General features: G+C 47.4%; 2 protein-coding genes across 3 annotated transcripts in view; both read left to right on the forward strand.

Annotated features, from left to right (window-relative positions):
* The first annotated feature begins 10 nt into the window (after window positions 1-10).
* CHEK2 (checkpoint kinase 2) lies at window positions 11-13,536 on the forward strand. Of its 2 annotated transcripts, none has more exons than XM_081842608.1 (14): window positions 11-363; window positions 1,332-1,456; window positions 1,692-1,839; window positions 3,692-3,785; window positions 4,092-4,200; window positions 4,987-5,040; window positions 6,011-6,072; window positions 6,711-6,810; window positions 8,513-8,599; window positions 9,015-9,178; window positions 9,832-9,947; window positions 11,138-11,223; window positions 12,401-12,481; window positions 13,359-13,536. In XM_081842608.1, the coding sequence occupies exons 1-14, from the start codon at window positions 99-101 to the stop codon at window positions 13,440-13,442; spliced, it is 1,575 nt and encodes a 524-aa protein (XP_081698734.1). In that variant the 5' UTR covers window positions 11-98; the 3' UTR covers window positions 13,443-13,536. The 2 variants fall into 2 exon arrangements, with proteins under 2 accessions (XP_081698734.1, XP_081698733.1); XM_081842607.1 differs by having other exon boundaries at window positions 12-363; window positions 4,984-5,040.
* Window positions 13,537-13,761: 225 nt separating this feature from the next.
* TTC28 (tetratricopeptide repeat domain 28) overlaps window positions 13,762-23,951 on the forward strand; it is a gene marked incomplete at its 5' end in the record, with an annotated part of 140,572 nt that continues 130,382 nt past the window's right edge. The window contains 3 exon segments of the mRNA XM_081842589.1: window positions 13,762-13,782; window positions 13,785-13,946; window positions 18,741-19,019. Coding sequence (XP_081698715.1) covers window positions 13,762-13,782; window positions 13,785-13,946; window positions 18,741-19,019 — 462 coding nt within the window.

A 23,951-nucleotide genomic window follows, 5' to 3' on the forward strand; every position in this document is an offset into this window, starting at 1 on the left:
GTGCGCCGCCGGGGGGAGTCGCTGCGGAGAAGGCCTCGGCCGGAGGAAAGCGCCCCTGCCTGGCGCTCGCTGCCTGCCCCTGGGCCCGGGAAGCCGCCATGTCCCACCCGGAGCCCGGAAGCGACTCCCAGCCGCCGCCGGCGCCGCCTCCTCGCCCGCCGGCGGAAGGCTCCAGCAGCTCCAGCGGCACCCCGGGCGCCAGCCAGTCGTCGTCCAGCTCCGGCACCCTCAGCTCCCTGGACACGCTCCCCACGCAGGACCTGCCGCCCATCCCCGAGGACCCGGAGCCCGGCCCGCAGGAGCCCTCGCCGCCGCAGCCCTGGGGCCGCCTCTTCAGCCTGGCCAGGGGCTTCCCCAGCTGCGGTGCGTGAGCCGAGCCCTCTCGCGCCGGCTCCCCGGGGCTGCAGACCAGAGGAAGGATCCTCTGCCTAAATAAATCACAGCATAGAGTGTGTCTTCAGGCTAGGGGAAAGACGCTGCTCTTGCCTCTTCAGAATCACACCTGGGTGGAGGGAAGAGCAGGCACAGGCAAACTCGGCCCTCCAGATGTTTTGGGACTACAACTCCCTGACCACTGGTCCTGTTAGCTAGGGATGATGGGAGTTGCCTCTGCCTGGTCTAGAGGTGCGTTTGCTCTAAGGGAAATCCACCCGTGCCAGCCAGAGAGCCTGTTCCTTTGCTAGGAAGGGTGCTCTTATGCACCAGGTGGGAAAACTCACTGGAGTTCCAGAAGAACCAGATCCAACTGGGATATTGCTTGTCCGGCTGGGGTGTGATCTTGTACCCTTTTCTTTTATATGAGCACTCGGGAATAAGGCAAGTAGTGGAATGGGCTCCCAGCCCAGCCACTCGCTAAGGTGTTTCCTTGTGTTAGAAGGAAAAGGTATCAGGAATTCATCTACATCTTGGCCAAACTGCAGCAATTCTGGTCTTTCTCTATATTTGAACTGCTGTTCATTATTTTCAGCAGTTCACTATACTTTTTGTCTCTTTGCCTTTTTCTTTGTCTCTTTTTGGATAATTCCTCATTATCAGGGACTGGGGTTTTGCTGGGAATCACCTTTTCCTTCTGTTAATACCGTTCTGGTCTTTGATGCCAGCAAGCAATTGCCCTTCTGGTGAATAAAAGTAAAAGGAGAGCTTGTTTATAAACCCATGTCAGATAAATCTCTGGTAGGTTTTAATTTCTCAAACTTTTTGATTCAGATGGGGAGATGCCTACTATGCTTGAGCCTCCTTTGCTCTTCTCAGACCCGCAAGAGGATGCAGGTGTGTTTTCCACATGCTGCTTCCTTACTTGGGTTTTGTGCTCTTCTTTTTCCCCACCCTAGACTGCGTGAAAAATGAGTACTGGTTTGGGAGAGACCCAAGTTGCGACTACAGTTTTGCTAAGCTGAATCTGACTGAGACAGAGCTCTATAAACAGTACAGCAAAAGGCACTTCCGCATCTTCAGAGTAAGTACTGCAGAGATTCCTTCTTGCTTTCTGCTCTGGGCAACAAGTTCCACTTTGAGGAAGTTTTCTGGTGGCAGTGAATGGGTGTGCCTGGGTTGTGTGCCCTTCTGGCTTGCAAGGTTTATGTGGGGCTCTTTCTGCAGAATTTGAACCCTTCCTATTTCCTCGCTTGTGATTCTGCTGTGAGGGAGACCCTGCCAAGTGGACTCTCCTAGCTCACTGTCCTTCCTCCAAGGAACCAGGGCCCGGAAGCTGCCACGTAGCCTATATTGAAGACCAAAGTGCCAATGGGACTTTCATCAATGGAAAGCTCCTTGGGAAGAGCAAGAAGCTTCCCTTGGCAAATGTTGCTGAAATCTCGCTCTCCCTGCCCCACAACAAAGGTAAGATTCCTTGCAAACTCCCTGGCTTACAGGGGCATTTTGGGTAGTGAGTGTAATCCAGTTTTCAACCTTCATGGATTTATAGTGACACAGCTTGATGAAATAGTGTCAAAATTAACCCTGAGTGCAATGTAAGAGGCAGTCTGTATCAGAAGAAACGCCTCACTCTCTCTGGGTGATAATCTCCCTCCACTCCTGTTCTCCAGTGGCTGCTGTTCAGAGTGACGCACTTGGAGCTGTTGTGTGGTAGTGCACAGGTAGACAACGAAATTCGTTAGCCCAACATGTAGGGATGGACACTAGCTTGGATGGTTGTTGTTTTTCTAACTGATTTTTAATTTCAAGTAAGAAAAAAACCCATACAAAGAAAGCAGTTTAGTAGTAGTACAGAAAGGAAATAAAAACAGTGTCTGATGGTTGTAGTTTTAGACCTTTTAATAAAGGCAATCCAATGAAAGTGTCTCTCCATAAGTCCAGTCCCTGCCTATTGATATTCCTTTTGTGACATAATTAAAGCACAATGTCACATATTTGCAAAATCCAGGCTTCAAAAAGATTTGCATTTGCAGTTTTCCCATATTTTTGTGATCACTAATCTAGCTGCAGTTAATAAATTGAGGATGAGGTCTTTATTGGTTATGTTCTTAAACTGAGGGGTAAAATAAGATAGGAAGGCCAATTTGGGGTCTTATTGTAGTGATTGTCCCATTGTTTGATTAATTGTTTGAAAAACTTTCCCCAAGGGAATTTTTTTTGGGCAGAACCACCACATGTGCACTAGATAGCCAGGTAAGTTGCATTCCCACCAGCAAAAGTTGGATGTGTTATAATTAATTCTGTATAATCTAGCTGTATGTAGCATCAATGTGCTATCTTAAAAGCATGTTATTGAGTTCTAATTGAGATAGATCCACATGGTAGTTTATTCCAAATTTGTTCCTCTAATTCTTCTTCAAAATCTTTCCCCCATTTTAGTCTTAATGAAGTGAGAGGAAGAGTAGCCAATTGTGTGTAGATTTTATTTTATTTTAATTTTTATTCAATAAGAAACTTTATTGTTATTACTGTATTGTCATTTTCATACAGAATGGTTATTGACATAAGCACATACAAAATGCAGTAAGAATGATGAATGTAAAAATACAAGTAGAAAAATAAAATGAGAATACATAGGGGAGGGGATAACTGGGAGACAACTGAGAGTGCAACGCCGCGTACACTTATCACATAGAAGAAGAAAAAGGTGAGTCAAATTATGTCTGAGGATTTTCTATAGTTGGGAGAGATTCCCTTTCCCAGTGGGTTGGTTGAGTTGAGTAGTTGCTCAAAACTATTTAAGTCGTGTAATGCTTGAATCTTATATTTGGCTGATTCAGAAAATGTATAATCTGGTATATCTCTAATCAGCCACATCGTATATCTTCCAATACAAAGGAGCAGTTGATTAGCTTGGCTGGTTTTAAAAGGGGAATAAGCAAAAGCATTGAGGACAGGGCTGTCAATGGCTTTTAGTCATGATGGTTGTACTAGCTCAAATATAATAATATCTGCTGGAGATCATGACCCAAAGAGAGTTGTTGCGCTCATGTCTTGCTTATGGGGTTCCCATATTGCCCTCCATCTTCCACAGTGAAGGCAGACTTTCCTGGCGTGTAGCAAAGCAATTTGGAAAGGGATCTCATTCTGTCAGCATTATTAGCATTGTTACATATACAAACACATTGTTCTTCTGATCTCTTCCATTATGTTTGGCCACAACACTGAGCACTGGAGATCAGGAAGAGAGTTGTATGTTTTCCTTGCAATAGTAGTTATTGGACTGGGATCTCCTCTCCTTCCTCTCGCTTTCCAGTATTTGTATTCTCTGACCTCATGGAAAGTGATCATCAGCTGGAGTATCCCAAGGAGCTCACAGACAAATATATCATATCAAAAACGTTGGGCACGTAAGTTAGAGTCTTTCTGCCTGCCTATCTTACAAGTTTTCTGCAATGCTGTCTTTAGGGAAGACCACTGAGAGTTGCACCTGTGGGCCGGGGGTGGGGGAGTGGGCATCATGAGGTTTCAATGGTAGCCCTCAGTGGAGGTGAATCAGCCTCCTCAGTCCTTTGCTCCCACATCAGGGGATGAGAGAGGAGAGGACTGTCCTCTGAAGCTCTGTTTAAATCTGGGGCACTGCAGGCATTTCTTTCACAGTTTCACCATCTAAATGTTAGAACCCTAACCTTGAAGTAGCCTCCTTTTTCTGCTAGTGGTGCCTGTGGAGAGGTGAAGCTGGCCTTTGAAAGGGACACCTGTAAGAAAGTGGCCATAAAAATAATAAATAAACGGAGGTTTATGGCAGATGTTTTGCCGGAGAATGTAAGTATCTCTTTGTTTTTGTCCTCTGGGCAGGGAATTTTTGATGGAGGGAAATATTATTTGTAAAGTACCTTAGGTTGTCACCTGTGCTCTGTAGATGATTAAACATTGTTTGCTTTGACTGCTGCTGATTAAGATGATATATGCAAATTTATTTGTGCTAAACAAATTGTGGATAACTCACAATCTTAAATGACTCACACCTCAGTCCTAAACATAGCATGGAAGAATCAGTGGAACTTTTGTGGCATGTGCTGAGGTTTGTGGCCCTAGTGGAATTTGTAAAGTTACCTGATTGTGCCTATGTGAGCTTTTGTTTCAAGAAAAGCATTGACTGGTTCAGCCTCCCCCAGGGTGGATGTTTTAGACTACAATTCCCATCAGCCTCTGCCAGCAGGGCTGTGTTGCCTTCAGCTGATGGACATCTTTACCCAAAACATCTAGAAGGCACCAGGTTGAGGAAGGCTGGCCTAGTTTCCTTTTCTATCTCTCAAAACAATCTCCCTGATACAAATCAGGTGGTTCTACAACTCTGTGAAATTTCAAGGACTCTTCTGCCAGCTGAGCCTTATGTTTGGCTTTCCTGCTTTTTTTTTGCTGCAGCAATGCAGGCTGTCTTCAGCACTTTTACTGAGGGCAGGAGGCTTGATGTTCTGTCAGTGTGTGAGCTTCCTTCTGTTTCGCTGTCCTCTTGCACCGTCAAGCACCCTCAAGCTAAGCAGATGGGCTCATACTAAAGCTGTGCAAGTGACCTTTACGCTTTGATGTTCCATTGTCTAAAAGCAGGACAAGCCTTTTAATGTGGAAACGGAAGTGGAGATTCTGAAGAAGATTGACCATGTAAGTGGGCCCTTAAACCAGGCAGCTTTAAAAATTATTTTTACCTCCCCTCTTCTCACTAAAGGCTAGGGCTGGGTGATATCTGGTTTTCAACTTCACAATATATCGCCAGTTAGCATCGTGATATCTTGATATGTTACAGTGTCTGAAATAAGCATGGAGCTGGTATCACCAGCTAAACATTGTGATATACTGATATATCATAATGTCTGAAATAAGGATGGAGCTATGTAGAGGCATTGGCTGGCTTCATGGTTGCTTCCACATTGTGATTTTTGCATGGCACACACACACACTCATGATTAGCAATATATTGCCAGGTCAAAAATTATGAAACTGATATGATACGGACTTGAACTGGTTTTGGATGATATATTGATATATTGTCCAGCCCTACTAAAGACCTGACAGTGGTTCTAATTTATCTCATATGCTACTAGCAAGCCCATTCTCTCGGGGCAGATTCTGATGTCTGCAAAATGGAATCCACTGTGCCCAACAGGCAGAGTATTGTGGGGCTCAGCCTCAGAGGAACCTAAAGGTTTCAGAAGCACAACAAAGATCTTAGGGGGGAAATCGCTTAAACGTGGGAGGAATTGAGGCCAGGGAATGGTGTTGGCTGACTGACTGTTGAAAGGCAGGGAGGAAAAGTAATTTAATTTGAAGTACCTTGGGAAAGGGCAACGCAGGCTGGAACGGTGAACAGCAACATACCATGCTGCAACAGATTATTGCAGTTCCCACTTATTTTTTTACTCAGTGGAGTGTGGCGGTATATTTAGGTCCTATGGTGGAGATGTCATTCTTGCCCTTTGTCTTCACGTTTGTAAGCATTTTCCTTTGAACTGAGAGTTCTGTGCTGTTCTTTGGCTTCAGGAAAAAAGAGCTGCTTTTGGAGGGTGTTGCTTTCTCCGAGAGCGGCTTTTTCCTAGCAAATGTTTGGATGTTTTCCTTTCCTTCCTTGCTACAGCCTTGCCTTATCAAGATAATAGACTTCTTTGAAGGAGAAGACTTTTACATTGTTTTGGAATTGTAAGTTATTCTTCTTTGTGCTCTTTGGGGCGGAGGGAGCGGTTTTGTGCCTCAGGTCTGTGAGTGGCAGTGTCTAAAATGAGCAGTTCAGTGTGGCTATAATTAAAGAAGAAGAAAATATAATTAAAGAAGAAGAAAACTCAGGTGATGACTGCTGGAAAGAGAAGCTAAGGAGATGGAATGAATGGACAATCTAGGCAGCCTTTCTCAGGGGCTGGATTTGTATTGGAACCAGCCCTCTTCCTCCTCGTTCAGCTGTTGTTCAGACTGTTCCATGTTTAGTGCTCAAAATAATCCCTGTGTGTAGAGGTTCTCATCTCAGAGTCAACCGTGCTCACTTGATGAAGGAGGTTCTTGATCACAAACAAGCCTCTTAGGCTCCAGGCTGCTTCAGAATTTTTCTTGTCATTTTGGAAGATATCCTTGGTCATAGAGATTTCAGCATACAAAGACTGACTCTCCCCTTGGCTTCCTTGCTAGTGTTTGGCTAGTCTTGGAAAACTAATTCTAGATCTTTGCATGCTACACTGAAGAATTTTGTATCCAGTGATGAAAAATAGTTGCTACTTTCCATCATGAACACCGTTTCCATTTTTATTTTGCCTTCAAACATGGGTTTACTCTGCTCTGTCTTTCAGGATGGAAGGTGGAGAGCTATTTGACAAGGTTCTGCGCCCAGCAAGACTGAGTGAAGCAACGTGCAAACTTTATTTTTATCAAATGCTTTTGGCTGTGCAGGTACCCCTTAACTCTGCAAAACTGGTTGTCTCCCGGTAATGTAGGATGAGCTTGGCTTGATGACTGTTAATGTATTCACTGGTACAATCTGGAGTCTGCTTTGTTTGTTGCACCACATGGATGCAACAGCCTCTTTTGTTAAACCTTCTGATGAGCAAAGGCTGTTGTGTAGCTGCTTCAAAATATGGTTAACTAACCTTGCTGGATTGCAGTTCCCCTCATCCCTGACTATTGGCTGGCTAGGGATGATGGGAAGTGGGAGTCCAACCTGGAAGTCTACAGGTTAGCTGCCCCTGATGTAGCACATGGAAACATTTACTGCATAGACCATGCAATGTCTCTAAACTGAAGTGTACCTCTCTTCATCACTTGGAGAATTCACAGAAAGACATTACATCTCTGCACCCTGAGGAAGTGCCACAGCTCAGTGACAGAAAAGATAAGAGCAGTTTGCTGGATCAGGCTGGTGGACCATCTAGTCCAGCATCCTGTTCTCACAGAAGTCAACCAGATGCCTGTGGGAAGCCAAGCATGACCCCAGCACAAGAGCCCACACTTCCTGCCTGCCTTGGACTGTGGAGGTGGAACATGGCCTTCAGTGCTAGAAGCCATTGCTCACCTTATTCTCCATGAAAGAGAGCCTTTTGTTTTATTCCACGACTGCTAAGCTTTCTCAAAAGTTTTTTTATATTATTATTTAACAAAATTTATATACTGCTTGATTATAATAAAACCTTTACGCACTTAAAAATACAATTATCAATAAGAGACAGTTAAAGCAGGTGTTTAAAAGCAACCAGAGTCTTGGACGAGGTCCTTTGTGAAAAGCTTTGTGAAATTCCAAGTACACTTTGCCGGCTGGATCATGTCTATAAGCTTGTTGACATTCTTAAAGAACACTAAAAGGTTAGCAAGACAGCCTAGCAAAAACAGTAGCATAGCAAAACAATAGTAATTATAATAATGTACAAAGCCCCCACATTTCAATACAGTGATACCTCGTTTTGAGTCCGCCCCGTTTAGCATCCATTTCATGGAATGTCTGTGACAAACCTGGAAGTGCCGGAACGGGCTACTTTTGGGTTTGCTGCACGCGCAGAAGCATAAAACCACTCCACGCATGTGCGCAGAGCGGCGCTTTGTCGAGCGTCCCTTTCGTCAAGCGGATCCCGGACTCACGACGAGGTACCACTGTACTATAAATATAACAAGATTACATAAACAACATGCGGCATCCAATAGCAAAAATAACAAGGGAGCCTCATAGTTTCACCTTAGTCCTGGAAACACCCTTCCCATGATGTTGCTCTCATGATGTTGTTTCCACTGTGGAATCCTCTTCAGATTTTTCTATTCAAGATTGGGAGTTCAAGATTTATTTTCTTCAAGATCAGCTCTAAGCATTGAACTTGCAATGTGGACCTGTTATGTTGAATTGTTCTGCTACACTCTGGGCAATATAGATCACACACACACCATACACACACACACACACACACACACACACACACACACACACACTAAGTTGTCGGTTGTTTTTGTTTACAAAGTTCTGGTGCCTGTGCCTGTGAGGGGGCTAACTAGGCATGGAAGGCAGGACATGGTACTCTAAAAGGAGCGGAGATGCTACTTGCAAAGGTGTGTGAGCCACAACAATCTGTTAATTGCATAATATTCTTTCTCTTTTTGGCGCTGTGCAAAGTATCTTCATGAAAAAGGCATTATTCACCGGGACCTGAAACTGGAGAATGTGCTGTTGTCATCTCCTGAGGCAAATTGCCTTATAAAGGTGAGCAGGAGTTGTCTAAGAATTCAACCCTCCCCTCCTCAACCCACATCATGTGCTTTAAACAAAGTTGCTCTGCGAGATGCTTTGACCCAGGTCTCTGATGTCGATGGCATTCCAGTGCATGCCACTCAGTTATCATGGAATGAAATATTTAAGACAGAGGCCATGAGTGCAGGGTGTGTTTGTAAAAGACCTTGTGACTCTGCTTGGTCTCCCAGGTCCTCTTTGTCTCTCCCTCTGCAAAACCTTGCCTTCCAAGGTTTTGCTGTGGAGACGAAACTATTGTCTAGCAGTTTTTTTACATACCTAGGCAAGGGTGGCTTGGGAGACATGCAGACCTTCATTGCAAGAAGCAGGTTAAATGACTTCTGAAGTTTTGATCTATCTATTCTTGTTATTTTTCTTGTTGTACAAGATAACAGATTTTGGTCAATCCAAAATTCTTGGAGAAACATCCCTTATGAAAACATTATGCGGTACACCTGACTATCTTGCTCCCGAAGTTCAAAATTTTGCTGAGACAGGAGGTTATGGGCGCTCAGTGGACTGCTGGAGTCTGGGAGTCATTCTCTTTATTTGGTAAGAAGCCCAGGAAGGCTGACAAAGGTTTGTGTCCTCCCATAAAGTGTACCTGTTTGTGGGTGAAATTTTGAACACATTGACTTGAATACTTTTTATTTTTAATTTTTGTCTCTTGCCCTTCCATGGAGAACTAAGGCTGAATTCTGTGCAAGACTTACTTGGATGTGAGTTCATTAAAGTTACTGTATTTTTCGCTCTATAAGACGCACCAGACCACAAGACGCACCTAGTTTTTGGAGGAGGAAAACAAGAAAAAAAATATTCTGAATCTCAGAAGCCAGAACAGCAAGAGGGATCGCTGCGCAGTGAAAGCAGCAATCCCTCTTGCTGTTCTGGCTTCTGGGATAGCTGCGCAGCCTTCATTCGCTCCATAAGACGCACACACATTTCCCTTTACTTTTTAGTAGGGAAAAAGTGAGTCTTATAGAGCAAAAAATACGGTAGTTTGACTTCTGCACATGTAGGCTCAAGCTTTAGTTGCCTGTTAACCTTGTAACAATCCTGTAAGGCTGAGTGAGGGTTGCATTTCCAAGCGCTGTTGTTGCCGTGGAGTTGAGCCTCCAATTCCCACTTCAGACATTGTCCCTCTGCCTCTCGTGGGTTTTTGGCTGCAGGGCTGCCATGTTTTTCTTCTTGTTTGTCTTAATTAGCCTCTCCGGATATCCACCCTTCTCTGATAAAAATGCTCGTCTGTCTCTGAGGGAGCAGATCGCCCAGGGAGAATACTACTACTGTGCAGAAATATGGCAGCATGTGTCAGAGGAGGGTAAGGCATTGGTGTGACCCTGCTTCTCAGGACAGAGATGTGTCTGTTGACCATAGAGGCACCAGCATTGTTTAAATGAGAGAGCTGTCTAAAAGACTTAAGCGTCATTGTGACTCAAGCAGAAGGTTGGTAGTTCCAGCCCATCCAGGGACAGCTGTGGGCAGGATTCCTGCATTGCATGGGGTTGGGAGGGATATCCTTCGGGATCCCTTCCAATTCTACAATTCTGTTAGTGCAAGGCATGTTGGCTGGGACTCAAACAAATGACACAAACTGAACTGCTGGGGTCTTCTTCCTTGCATCAAAGGGAAGCCTGGCTAAACAATGGCGCTGAAAGGAACTTCTTGTCTCTTGAAGGCTACCTGTGGCTTCCAATAGGGAGCCAAGGAGACTTACAGCATCCTCCTGGCCCTCAAACATGTGAAAGAGGTGAGGTACCTTTTTCCTCTCCCACTTAGGAAGCAAGGGCAGCAAAACCACACAGGTGTGTTCTGAATAGCATCTTACAAGGTAACTGGCTTATGGCTTGGCACTAAGTGCATCTGCATCTCCTCAGCCACTGTGCCATGACTGGTGATGTTAATGGCAGATGCTACCGCAGTCAGACTTCCTTCCTTTCTTGCTTGGGGTTGTGGCAAGGGCTCATTTTAACCCTGGCATCATTTTAACCCTGGTCTTCTGGGTCCTAGTGCACTTAATATCCCTCCATGGTATTCTGCATTCCAAAAAGATGTAGAAGTGAGTAAGCTGTAGGAGCGGAACAATATTTCCCCATGGGTTTGGAAATTTATGGGGTCCCTTGTTAACAGTCCTTTTTGGCCCCTGTAAGACTAACCGATTCAGGCTTTGTTCCTGTACATACTTATCACAGAGCAATCCCCTTGGAATTAAATGAAGCTTATGTTTGAGTAATGTACAGTTTCTTTGGCCTGAACCCACACTAGAAATTGTGACAGCAGGAGCCTCTTCTGAATATAGGTAAGGTACTTAAACATTGAGTACTAACTACAATGTTTATGTATCAGCTGTTCCTTTGCAAAGGAGGAGGACAGGGAGGGAGCCAGAACAGGTGGGGGCCACACATGTTTTCTCCAAGCAGAGAAGCAGGTGTGGCAGGCTGGACTAGAGGGGCCATGAGGGTTTCATTCTGTTATTGCTGAACTACAGCACATTTTGCTTTGTTGTTTCAGCCTTTGACCTCGTGCAGAAGTTGCTAGTGGTGGATCCACGGAAGCGTCTTAAAATAGAAGAGGCTTTAGAACATCCCTGGCTTCAGGTATATGCTCACCTGAGCTGTCCTATCTAGGTAGAACAGGACAGGATGATTTTGTTCATTTGTTTTGTTGAAGATGTTTCTCAGCGGCCCCTCATAACAAAATGCATCACAATCCACAGTAGACCAGCCATATATCAGGCAGGTCTTTAACAAGCATTGAAAGCCCTTATTCTGAAGTGGAGGTGGTTCCATTTGCTGGGTGCCACAACTGAAAAGTCCCTTCTTCAAATTGTGGCATGATAAGACCTGAACAGGCTGTGACAGCCAGGATGACCTCCTCCAACAGTTTTAGTGTATGGAATGGTCTGTATTGGACAAATACAGGTTCCAAGTTGTTTTTTAAAAAATATATTTCTACCCCACCTTTTCCCCTGACAGGACCCCAGGCAGCTTACAGATAAAAGCAATAATTGCTACAAACCTAGAAAAGTCAATAATTAAAAAAGCACTTAAACATTAATAGAATTAAAAGAATAAACATAAATGAAATCTATTTAAAACATACAAATAATTATAATAAAACCAGCATGGCACCAGCCCTTTCACTAAAAGCAGTCAGTTCCCAAAAGCCTGTTGGAGCGAAATGCTCTTTACCTGCTGATGGAGGGACAAGTTGTTAGCGTTTTGTATGTCAACGAAAGACAGCAAATGGCCAGTGTGTGGAGTCTTCACAGGGACACCATGGCAGTGAAGATAATGCCTTGGCAATATGAATGGAGAAGGGGAGTTGGGTGTATGGCCCCCTTAGGGGCAGGGGCTTGTACCTTTGGCCAAGGCCAAAGACTGCATTCCACCTTGTTTGCATTTCTGCTTGCTGAATCCTGCAGATAGATTTCCCTCTCTCTGAAATATAGTGGACCCTCCAGTTCTGGGGGTCCGTCTGCTACCCAAAAAGTGTCTGAGGCAGAAAATCCAAATAACTCCTCCCACTGTAGTGGGGAAGGAATTTACTAATAAACTGACAATTTGATGCCCTCCAATAGGTACCTCAGAATATGCTGCCTGCCTGAGGCTGGAGTCTGCTCCTTGCGTCCCCTCCATCCCCATTCTTGCCTCCCATTGCCTGCCTTGTGGCCCAGCCTCGTTCTTGGCTGCTTCACACTGTTAATCAACTGCTAGAATTATGCCACCCTATGATTTCATTTTAAATATGTGTGCAAATACATATTCTCCACAGGATGAAAATATGAAGCACACTTTTCAACGGTTAATCACTCAAACTCCGGAGCCGGTGCCTGCATCAGAGGCCTCAACTTTGGTATCTATTTCTCATGATGGGTTGCTTGAAGAACTTGTGAATTGATTTTAGAAAACATTTGGGGGGATTTTCCTTTTTTTAAAATGGGAAAATAACTTAATTCAGCACTGGCTTGTGCTCAAGCAAGCAGAGGCATTTGGGGGCGCTGCTGCATGGTGTAAGGAGCCAGAGCCCTTGGGTCACCTGAGGCTTTGGGTAGGGGTTTTGACAGGTGAAGCCGTAGATAGACTACTGGAGGGCTTTGTGGGGGGAAGAGTGAGGGGGGTGGTAGCCCCAAACAAAAATAGTGCAGTATAATGGCTTTGTATTACAGGAGTGCATTGACTACCCATGAAGGCACAAATACAATTGGCATTTAAAGAAGTAGAACAGAGTCCTACAACCCTATGCTAAAACCAGCCAAATCTATATGGCAGCAACATAAAATGGTGACCAGATATGAGATGGAATAAACTGAAGCAACTTTTCCCAGGGGGGTGGGGAATGGACTTCTCACTGAGGCTAAAAGTCCTCCAAGTATTTTGGAATATTTGATAGGCGGTGTCTCTTTCAGAGCGGCTGGTCTGCTTTCTCTCTCTGTTTCATTTGATCCTCCTCTTCCAGATAATGCAGTCGCTTCTGGAGGCAGAGTGGTGCCTATAATGATGGGTTGTGCCAGTTCAGGCCCCATGCCCAGCCACAGTTGGCAGCAATCCATGGTTTGCAAACCCACTTCAATCCGTGGTTGCTGGTTTGCCTCGTGGACAGCAAACCATGTTTTCTCCAATCATACAAGGGGCTTTCTTAGGCACCACGGAGTGTTTGGAGCACTGCTGCACCCTTCCATGGCCTTGCAGCAGGTGGTTCCACAGGTTAATCCTCCTGCTTTCTTTTTCAGCCACCCACCAGCAGGAGGAAACGGCGCCACTCGCAGGAGCAGGCTGGTCCCTCCAAGGTGCAAAAAGTGAAGATGGCTTCTTAAGGGCTGTTTTTTAAAAAAGAAAATTTTATAAGTTTATGAAGTTCTTTTAAATTGTAGTACATGAATATTTTGGTAAATAAAAAGCTTTCTAAGACTAGCGTGACCTGGTTAATTGTGAAGAACTCCCACTGTGTATACCGTGCCTGCCCTACCTGGGGAAGGGGGGCGAGTGTAAGCGATCCCTTCCGACGTGCGCGCGTCGGTCCCTGTCCTGCCCCGGACTTTCTGCAACTATTCGCCTGCAGTTGGAGGGAGCGGAGGAGGGGCGCGGCCGCCCCCGGCCCCCCCCCGGCGGGGCGGAGCAGCGCACAGCCCGAAGATGGCGCCGATGCCGCCGCCGCCGGCGGGGCGGGAGCGGGGCGGCCGGCGGGCCGAGGGGGCGTCGCAGCCGCGGCGGTGAGCCGAAGCGGGGCCGCCATGGAGCCCGAGGCGCCGCGGAGCTTCAGGCGCTGGCGCCGAGGAGGCGGCGGCGAGCGGGATCCTCGCGGGCCCCTTCTAGCCGGGGTGAGCGCCGGGCGAAGCTGGAGGGACGGGGGCGACGAAGCGGGGGCGGATTCGGACGCTGGGCGAGGAGGGGGTCGTCCGGCAGGCGGCGAGTTCTTGCCGCGCCCAGCGCCACGTCTCGGCTGGAGGGGGCTCCCGCGCGGGGCTGTGGAGGGGGGCAGCGGGCGCCCCGACGTGCCTGGGGGCAGCCCCTGCCGGGAGGCGAGCGCGCTCTCCGGGGCGCCCCGGGGGCCCCCGCCCCCGCCCCCGCCGCCGCCCCCTCGCGCCCTGGCCGCTCCTTCGGGGCAGCCTCCCGGCCGGGGTGGCCCGCGCCTCTCTGGCGCGCCGGGGTAAGGGCGCTCGGGGGAACTAAAGGCGAAACTAAGCCAACTTGACGCGTGTGCGCTGAGGCAAGTTGGAGGGTTGGGTGATAGTTGCACACTGTGAGGTGGGCTTGCTTGTTAGCCCCTTGAGTATAAAAAGCGCCCCCCCCCCACTTCCAGTGTTTGTGCAATTTTTATACAGATGGGTATAGATCTCTCTCCCCTTCCCTTCTGGCCTGCCTTCTTTCCCTTGCCTTGCCTTGCCTTTCCCTTGCAGGATGGGAGTTGTAGTCCAAAACATCTGGAGAGCTCCCGGTTGACTGAGGCAGCTCCTGGTGTAGCTGAGTTGAGCAGACCAGAGTTTCCAGACCCAGGAAGCTGCCTTGTGCCAAACCAGGTCGTGGGCTCATCTCCTTCAGTACTGCCCACTTTGGCAATGCACTTCCAGCTCCAGTGCCAGAGAAAGGCTTTTCACTCATCTGCTCCTTAATATACGTGTGCATGAGTACACACACACACACACACACACACACACACACACACTGGAGGCATCCAAGTTGCACAGTTTCAGCTATGCTTGCCCCACGAGAGCACACCCAACACTCCCAGAGCTGTTGTGCTGCTCAGGCCTTGTTCCCTGGGGGGGCTGCTCTGGGACTGGTAGGGATGCTCTCCCCAGCACTGTTTGCCTTACAGAAGGCTGGCTGGCTGGCTGGCTGTGGGGTGGCTTCAGGGGTAACATGATTGCGCAGTTTTTGCATATATATGAAAAGCAGGGCTGGCTCAGGGAGGGTGTCCTGCAAGGAGGTCTGTATCAATGCCTTGGCACTAAAGTGGTTAATAAAGAGCTGGTTGAGAAAATGCTCTCTCCTTCCTGGGGTGAGAGGGGAGAAAGTGCCATAAGCTGAAAATCCTGAAGAGTTGCTATTCAGCTTGTTTCACTTCACAGCAGGGGGGGGGGCGGCTCCCCCCTGAAGGAGACCATTTTATCCGGCATGGCCTTTGGAGGAGCTGGGGCTGTGGATGCTCTTGAGTGGGAGCTGCAAGGGCACCAGGTGCCGGCCTGCCTTTTCTTACATGGGCCAATGATGAGCAGGTGAAGAGCAGCAAAACTGTTGTTGCCTTGCTTGTTTTGCATCAAGTAGCGAAGGGTTCCTGCTGTTCTTCCAGTCCCTGACACCCACCGCCCCTACATGCAGCCCTAAGGGCTGAGCGTGAAGCTTCCTAGCGAGAGGGCAGATTTATTCCTTGCCTCCTAAATAAAAAGTAGTAGAATTAGTGCGGCCCATCAGGCAGCTGCAGGTTCCATACTAGTCAGCTGTCTCCATCACTGGCTTAGACTGGCGTTGTGCAGACAGTACATTTTCCTTATTGGGTCCTGCTGCCAATTAGCAGTTACTCCAGGCCATTTGAGTTACTTCTAGGCTTTCTGAGATGCTTGCAGGAGCTGTGGCTTCTGTGCAAAGTGTCCATAGGCGCCGACTCCATGGGGCCTGAGGGGGCCCGAGCCCCCTCAAAAATTCGTTTGGGGGGGCTCTGCCCCCCCAATAATTTAAGAAAATTATTACCATAAATTTCACTCTATAACACGCAGATTTTTTCTCCTAAAAAGTAAGGGGAAATGTCTGTGCGTGTTATTGAGCGAATGTGTGGTCCCTGGAGCTGACTCGCCGGAGCGCAGGGGCAAAAATAGGCAAAAATCAGGCAAAAATCAGATCGGGCGGGCGGGAGGAGGGAAGGCGGAAGCTGCTGCTTTCCTGCATTCTGCCTCAGGGTCTTACTGCCCACCTGCTTCTGTTGCTGCGTTTGCTCAAACTCAACAAAGAGCAGGGAATCCCCTGCCCTCCTGGCAAGCAGAGGGTTAAGGAAAGGATCGAGTCCTTCCTTCTAATTCTTTCCTAGTCACACTGCGTGCCGGCTCCAGCCCACCACCTCCTCCTCCTCCTCTCCGTGCTCTAGGGACTCGCAGGTGGGAGAGAGAGAGAGAGGGCTGGCTTGGGGGGGGGACTTTTGCCTTCCTTTCCTCCCCCCCCCCCGTTAAACTCCTCTCCTGCATTCTTAGCCAGCTGCTTCTCCGCACACCCCTCTTGTGCTTCTTGTCCCTTCTGTGTTTTTCCTTCCCTCCCCATTTAAAACGTGGTGACAAAGCACGGATCCACATGGATCCTCAGGATTTTTGCATTGGGTCACCCCAAATTCACCATCAGATCACATTACATGTCCATGGCTACAGTCTGTACCAAAAAAATCATGCACCCACTGTTGCCTGGGGCTGCAATGGTGCAAAAACATGGTTACAAAGCATGGATCCACAGGATTTTTGCATTGGGTCACCCCAAATTCACCATCAGATCACATAGCATGTTCATGGCTACATCTTGCACCCAAAAAATCACGCACCCACTGTTGCCTAGGGTCACAGTGGTGCAAAAACGTGGTTACAAAGCACGGATCCACATGGATCCTCAGGATTTTTGCATTGGGTCACCCCAAATTCACCATCAGATCACATAGCATGTTCATGGCTACATCTTGCACCAAAAAAATCACGCACCCACTGTTGCCTAGGGTCACAGTGGTGCAAAAACGTGGTTACAAAGCATGGATCCACATGGATCCTCAGGATTTTTGCATTGGGCTACTCCAAACTCACTGTCAGATATTAAAAATCTTTATAAAATAGAGAATTAAATACATACAGAATGTTAAATTTTCAGTTTCGAAATATTAGTACTAGTTTAGTACTGTATTTCTATATTACTATAGTACTGTATTAGTTATTTTCAAATACTTAAATATTTTTAGGGTGTAAGACCCAATTAAAGCCCGTTATTTACATACAGTATTACAGTATTTACATACAGTATTAGGCATACTGTATTAACTTTATTAACTGTATTAAAGCATTAACTTTGAGATATTATTTTTATTTAATGAACCCTCAGCCTTATTCAAAGTAAGCTTAAATTAGCTATTTCACTTATTAATCAAAGTGCTATTACTGTGCGACAGCAATATTTTATGTTTTATTCTTTTAATGATAGTTTAGGATTTATTTAAATATCATTTCAGTCTTTTCAGAGCTACATATTCACTGCTCTGTAATAGTCTATAAGCATAATTTTTACTGTAAATTAAATTAGCTTTTTACGAAAATACCATGCGTGTTTATGTTTTGTTTCTTTTTTCAAAGCCAAAAAGTGTTTCAGGCTTGTCGAGTTTCCCGGAGTGTGGAGTTATAGAGAGTCGAGTTTTGGGGGTTCTAATGTTGATCATATGACTCTAAAATACTTTTAAAAAACTTTAAAACTCACTAATTTTCATCTAAAATTTAGAAAACTTCCCGGGGCAGGACCCCGGTATGGGCCCCCCCAATATTTTTTATAAGTCGGCGCCCCTGAAAGTGTCTCTGGGTCCCAGCACCTGACTTACGTTGGGCCAGCTGTCCTCATGCTGTCCGCCTGATTCCACCAGGTACTGATGCCGGCAATGGGTGGGAAAGGAGGAGGAGACTGAATGATAGGAAAGAGGATGAATTATCTGCACGTTGGGACAGTTTGAAGCTAGCTTTGCTTTCACCCCTTAAAGAAAAGATACTGGAAGACAGTGATGCCTTTTTCAAGGAACACATTATCTCCTTGTAGATGATCTTCCTTCAGCAGCTTGTAGGCTTCTGTCATAGCCATAAATGAGAGCTTGGCCTCGCGGATGCAGGAATGCCCCCAGCCTCAGAGTTTGCACCACTTCCAGTCCAACCTGTGTGTGCCAGTTTGCTTGCCCCTTAGCTTCCTTGACTTTGACTTTGCTAAAATGCGGGGGGTTGTTCTTGGGGAGTGTTACTGTGGCGTTGCAGAGAACATGTTTTGCCCTGACAGCTGACTACTTTCTCCTCCAAGAAAAGTATTTGTACTGCACTGGAAACGGATGAAAGGATGTTCAGTAAATAACTGAGGGTGGTGGGGTGGCAAGAAATAAGCATTACTATCCCTTGAATCAGCAGTTCTGATAAATGTAGGTAAGGGCTCCTTTCTGAGCAGCTACAGGGGAGGTCAGTTTGGGAGGAGGAAGACAGAGCATTTAATCCAAGTGTGTACAAAGCCACCACCCTCAGATTTGATCTGTGATGTGTGGCTAATCCCACCAGCCGGGGTTGGTTTTAGTATAGTGAAAGGATCTTCACTGTGGTTCCTAGGTCAGCCTCTGGGGAAGGTGAGGACCTTCTACTCTGCTGCTGCTTGCCTTTTTAAAATGAAGCAAAAAGCTGACGACCCCATCCGGGTTGATTTGCCAGCTGTTGGGGCCTGAGGACTTGGCAGAGACTTTCACAGGGCCGGAGCACTGAATAATGAAAACCTGCAGTGACTTCGCAGGGTGGAAGCCATTGTGTCTTTCCTATTACTAAACAGCATTTTAGTAAGTGCAGGAAGTGCTGCTTGTTCTAGCTGATAAATTGGATAAATGCCTCCTCCTCCTCCTCCCTGTCTATTTGCAGATTTCTCTGTTTGGGTTGAAGCGCTTTGAGAGCAGAAGCCCTGATGGCCCCGTGCTGAGCAAGGCTGAGTTTGTTGAGAAGGTGCGCCAGAGCAACCAGGCCTGCCACGAGGGCAACTTCCACAAGGCCATTGTGCTCTACAGTGAAGCTCTGGCCGTCGATCCTCAGAACTGCATCCTGTACAGCAACCGCTCGGCAGCGTACATGAAGACGCAGCAGTACGACCAAGCCCTTGATGACGCCATCCAGGCACGCCTCCTGAACCCCAAGTGGCCAAAGGTAGGCCCCCTGACTTGCTCTCGCCTGTGGGTCCACCCGGCCTGTGCAGCAGAGCGTCCGCACAACTGGGCACCTAAGGCTCCCGCAGCAGAGGTCCGTGAGAGCCAGATGCACTGCCTTCCCTGGCTTGCTGCCTTCTGCCAGAGGGAGAGAGCAGGGCTGTGTGCTCTGCCCAGGGGTGAGGGAGGGTGGCTCCTCACCTTCTCTGGCCCCTGTAATTTTCATTTATTTATTCATTTTGTATACCGCCCTTGATCTGAAGATCTCGGGGTGGTTCACAGCATAAAAATACAAGATAAAAACACAAAACTCAATAGAAACAGGAACAAGAGCAAAACAAACCGATAAACCTACCTTCCACAAACACATTTAAAAGGATACAGGATGTTGTTCAGCCAAAGGTCTGGCTGAAGAAGAAGGTTTTTGCCTGGCACCTTTCCCTCTGGCTTCTGAGGTTCCTGTGGATAGTTCCCATGCTTTTCCAAGTCCTGTCTGTATTTAGGACATTCACAGCTATCTGCTAGTCCTTCTAAGAGTCACACTTGGTACGCTTTCCATCAGGCTCCTGGGCATGCTGCTCTCCAAAAGGTTTCCATTACTCGGCTTGCTGAGCTAGTTGTTTGCCTTCAAGCCTTGGGGGAAGGGCTCTCACCCCCCTCCCGCATTGCAGAGTCTTGCGAAGGGGACTGTGCTATGTGTGCATGGTCACGACTAACGTGAACCTGGAATTCTATTTAGCTGCTGAATGAAGAAGCCCTTTCTCCACTTCCTGGGCTCTTAGCTTATGCTGCCTTTCTGCTCACCAAGTGGAACTTGGGGCCCCTGAGGGTCCTGCTCCTGCTCGTGGGGGTCAGCCAGGCCCAGAGTGGGCAAGGGCTCCCCCCCTCTAGCCATTCTTCTCCCTTGCTCTCCCTTCCAGCCCCTACAAAGCGTGGCGCCAAGGGGGCTCACTGCCAGGTTGAGCTCTTGATCAGAGAGACCTTGCTCTGGTTTCCATTTCCTTGCTCTAGACACACATGCAGATTTGTGCTGTTGCTCTGAATGAACAGCAGTAGTCAAAAATGAATGAGATTACCCTTGTCTTTACCCAGCAATTAACACGGACACCTGGGTGCACGGGGCCTGCCTTTCTCTCTCTTGACTTTGCTGCCTACGGAGCCTTCCCGTTCCTCCCTAGCCCGCTTGCTCTGACTCCCTGGCCACCATCGTCCTGACTTGCAACAGGCAGAGCTCCTTCTTCGTGGGGGGGGGGGATGCAAGCATTTATCTTGTGGCTCCCGTGCCTCTGTGACCCCCTCCAGTACCCAGCACCCAGCATCTCCCAGCGCCTGCCCTGGTGGCTCCTGAAGCAGGGAGGATAGGTAGGAAAGGCTCAGGTCATGTGTGAAATGGGTTTCTGGGTGCAAGTGGAATCTCCTCAGCCCCACTCTTCTGACCTCTTTAGATGGCCTGCTACAGGAATCACAATTTTGTTCTCTCCCCTTCCCCCTAAAAGTTGGATGTTCTGAGCTCCGAAAAGGAGCCCCCTTGGCCCAAAAGCACAGGATAAGGACAGTATCTTGACAACCTTGTGTAGTTGCCCTATAAAAAGCAAGTGAACGAAGCCTGGCCATTCTGGAATAAATGCCTGGTGTGGACTCTCCCATGCCGTCAGCTGCTTTGCAAGGCTGGGGCATCTCTCTTGCTCTGACGGGCATTGGAATTTGTGCCGGATGCATTGTGATGCCTTCATACTGGGACGAAACACAACGAGGGCTTTCTTGGCTTCAGATTTTGCTCCAGAGGCAGCGAGGAACGTTGTGTTAGGAGGACTCCTCCTCTTCCGCCCGCCCGTCCTGCCTGCCTTGAGCTGCCAGCACGAGCTGTGAAAGGGCCAGTGCCAGGCAAGCAGCAGCCTGCCTTCCTCTTGGACCAGAGGCTCTTCACCCCTGAGGCCGCTGTGCAAGAGAGGAAGCCACTCTTTCCTTGGCTGCATGTGCGGCTGTGTGCCCAGGGCTGCTGAGCAGAGAAGCCCCAGACAGGCTCTTCTTAGCTCTCTCTCTGGAGAAAGCAAGGGCAATTTTTTTCTGCCATAGGTTGGGGGGGCGGCGGCCGCTTTTGCTTCCTTTCTATGTTGCTCTTGAAGGAAATGGCAGGTTTCCCATAAATGTTTGTCTGAGGCTGTGCTTCTGCTTCCATGGCAACAAGGGCCGAGTTTTACTCCGCTGACTCTGGTGATATGAAGGCTATTAATCTGCTCCAAATAGTAGGAAACGGAGGAGTCTGGCCCAGGAGGGGTCTCTCAGCCTCCCCAGGTGTGAGGGGCCAGTCCCCAAGGCCTCTCTGCACATTATCTTTCCATTTCCCTTTGTCCTGCTGTGTCACTGAAGAGATGCAGGGAGGGGAGTGAGACCCACACATTTCAGGCTACATTTTGCAGCTTGATCCAATTGTGCCCCCAAGCTGTTCTCCATCCTGTCAGTCTGACAGCAAGTCTGCCAGAGAAGAGTCTGATAAGCTGCTTTCTTTGTCCAAAGAGTTTAGATTTTCTCTTGCTGTGATGTGAGACCGATCCCTTGCAGACACTCCACCGATTGGCACTGGGCTTGGAATGAGGTGGGGGTGGGGGTGTGCCAGACACATTGGTGCTTTGTACTCTCCCAGGGAAAATAGATGTGGCATGTGTGCTTTGTTCTGTAAGTGTGAGACTTCAGAGTGATTTCTCAGAGACACTGCAGGGCCTTCCCCAGCCCCTTTCTTCCCATGTTTCATGGGCACAAAGCCCCATCAAGGCTGGTTCTGGGCTTGGCAGTGCCTTTGTAAAACCAGATTTGTAATAGGAATGGAATATAGACAGAGGTAGCCCGTTAGTCCATCTGGCTCAGCACTGTCCCCACAGACTGGCAGCAGCCCTCCAAGGTTTCATGTGGGGCTGTGCCACCTACACAGAGGTGCCATTGGGGAAAGAACCGGGGGTCTTCTGCCTGCCCCACGGTTGTGCATCTCCATGTCTGGCATCTTCCTGTGAGATTGCTGTGGATGGTCCGATCCTGCCTCTCTGTTCATGTCGTCTTCCAGGGCCAGATTTCGCCATGGAGAATCTAATGGAGAATCATGGAATTGTAGAGCTGGAAGGGACCCTGAGGATCATCTAGTCCAACTTCCTGCAATGCAGGAATAGGCAGCTGTCCCATATGGGGATCAGACCTGCAACCTTGGCGTTGTCAGCACCACACTGCAACTGAAGCTCAGGTCCACGCACAGGCGTGCCAGAGGTAGCTCATAGGGAGCCTTACACAAAAGAAAATTGCTCTGCTGCCAGGTGGTGAAACAGAGGAGGAGGAGGAGGATAAACACAATGTTTCTGGAAACCAGTGGGACACTTATCCTTTCCTGCATTTCTGCCACATAGGTAATTAATTCTTTGAAAATTGCAAATCCTCCCTCCCTCCTTCCCTCTTTTGCTGCCTCTTCTTCCAGGCCTGCTGATACATTTGTGATCATAGAATCATATAATTGTAGAGTTTGAAGGGACCCTGAGGGTCTTCTGGTTCAATCCCCTGCAATGCAGGAGTCTCACTCCCAGCCTCATGCAACTGTCTTAGAAATGCTTGCTAGGAGCTGAGCTTCCTGAGATACTCTGAAAAGGCCAGGCTTTCCAAGAAAATAGGCACATCCTTTTCAATTCTCTTAAATCTGTTAAATAAAATGACACAGAGAGAAGTGTATTCTTAGGAATTCCGATAAATATTAACCATTGATCACCAGCAAGCAGCCTGATAATGCAATTATAGTTACAGGTGAAACTCGAAAAATTAGAATATAATGGAAAAGTTCATTTATTTCAGTAATTCAACTTAAAAGGTGAAACTAATATATGAGATAGACTCATGACATGCAAAGCAATGTACGCTGTACGCCATAATCATCACAATTATAACAAATAAATGCTTGACATATCTTGCTTCTGCTGATTCCCGGACCGTCTGCGGGCCGATTGAGAAGGCGATTGGGCCGGATCCAGCCCCTGGGCCTTAGTTTGCCTACTGATGCTTTATATCATCTTTTATTGACTCCGAAGGGGAGAGGCTCCAAATTGGTATTAATTCCAGATCTGTAACAAATAGGATGATAGTAGGGGCTGCGCTTGCTCCCCTCACCAGCCTCCCTCTCATTCTCCCATATCAACCCCCAAGAGCTTCCTGCCTTCTGCAACTGGTGAGTTCATTTTCCACTTTCCCAACCCCATCTCTCTCTTCTGTTCTGCAGCCACGCTGTGCTCCAGTTTTCACCTTTATCCCTTGGTCCATGCCTCCCCCACTTTTCTCAGCTCCTCCTTGCACACACATATTGCTCCCCTTTCCATGCCTTGTTCTTGCTTGTTCTACATATATGGGTCTCTGCTTGTTAAATTATCTGTTCCACATTACTACATTTTATAAACACCAGGAGTGAAATACATTATGTGACGGTGCTATGGAATATTTGAGGACTCCACATCCCTTATCTCTCTCACATGAAGGGGTTGAGGAATGGAAGAGGGAGAAGGAGAAGCAGTGAAAGGAAAAAAAAATTGCTGTTTTAAACAATGGCAAAAGTTAGAGTAAAGCAGGGGCATATAGACATTGAGAGGAAAATGGTAATGTTAAACAACTGCAGAGGTTTAAGTAAACAGAAAACAGTTTTTACAAGGCAAAATAGCAGAGATGGGTAGAACAATATGATACGATACAATAATCTTTATTGTCATTGTCCCATACAGAACAACGAAATTGAAAAAATCTACATTCTACATAGAAGCTAACAGCAAAAAGGCAACACAAAGGCCCAAATTCCCTTCTCACTGTACTCACACCTCCCTGCAAACTTCCTAGAACTAGCTTAACATCACCTCATTTTTCCTCCCCCTTATTTATTTGGCTACTGCTCACATGCATACAGGGTTCTTTCCAG

This window comes from Podarcis erhardii (assembly GCF_964252035.2).
Source record: "Podarcis erhardii genome assembly, chromosome: 15".
Lineage (NCBI taxonomy): Eukaryota > Metazoa > Chordata > Lepidosauria > Squamata > Lacertidae > Podarcis > Podarcis erhardii.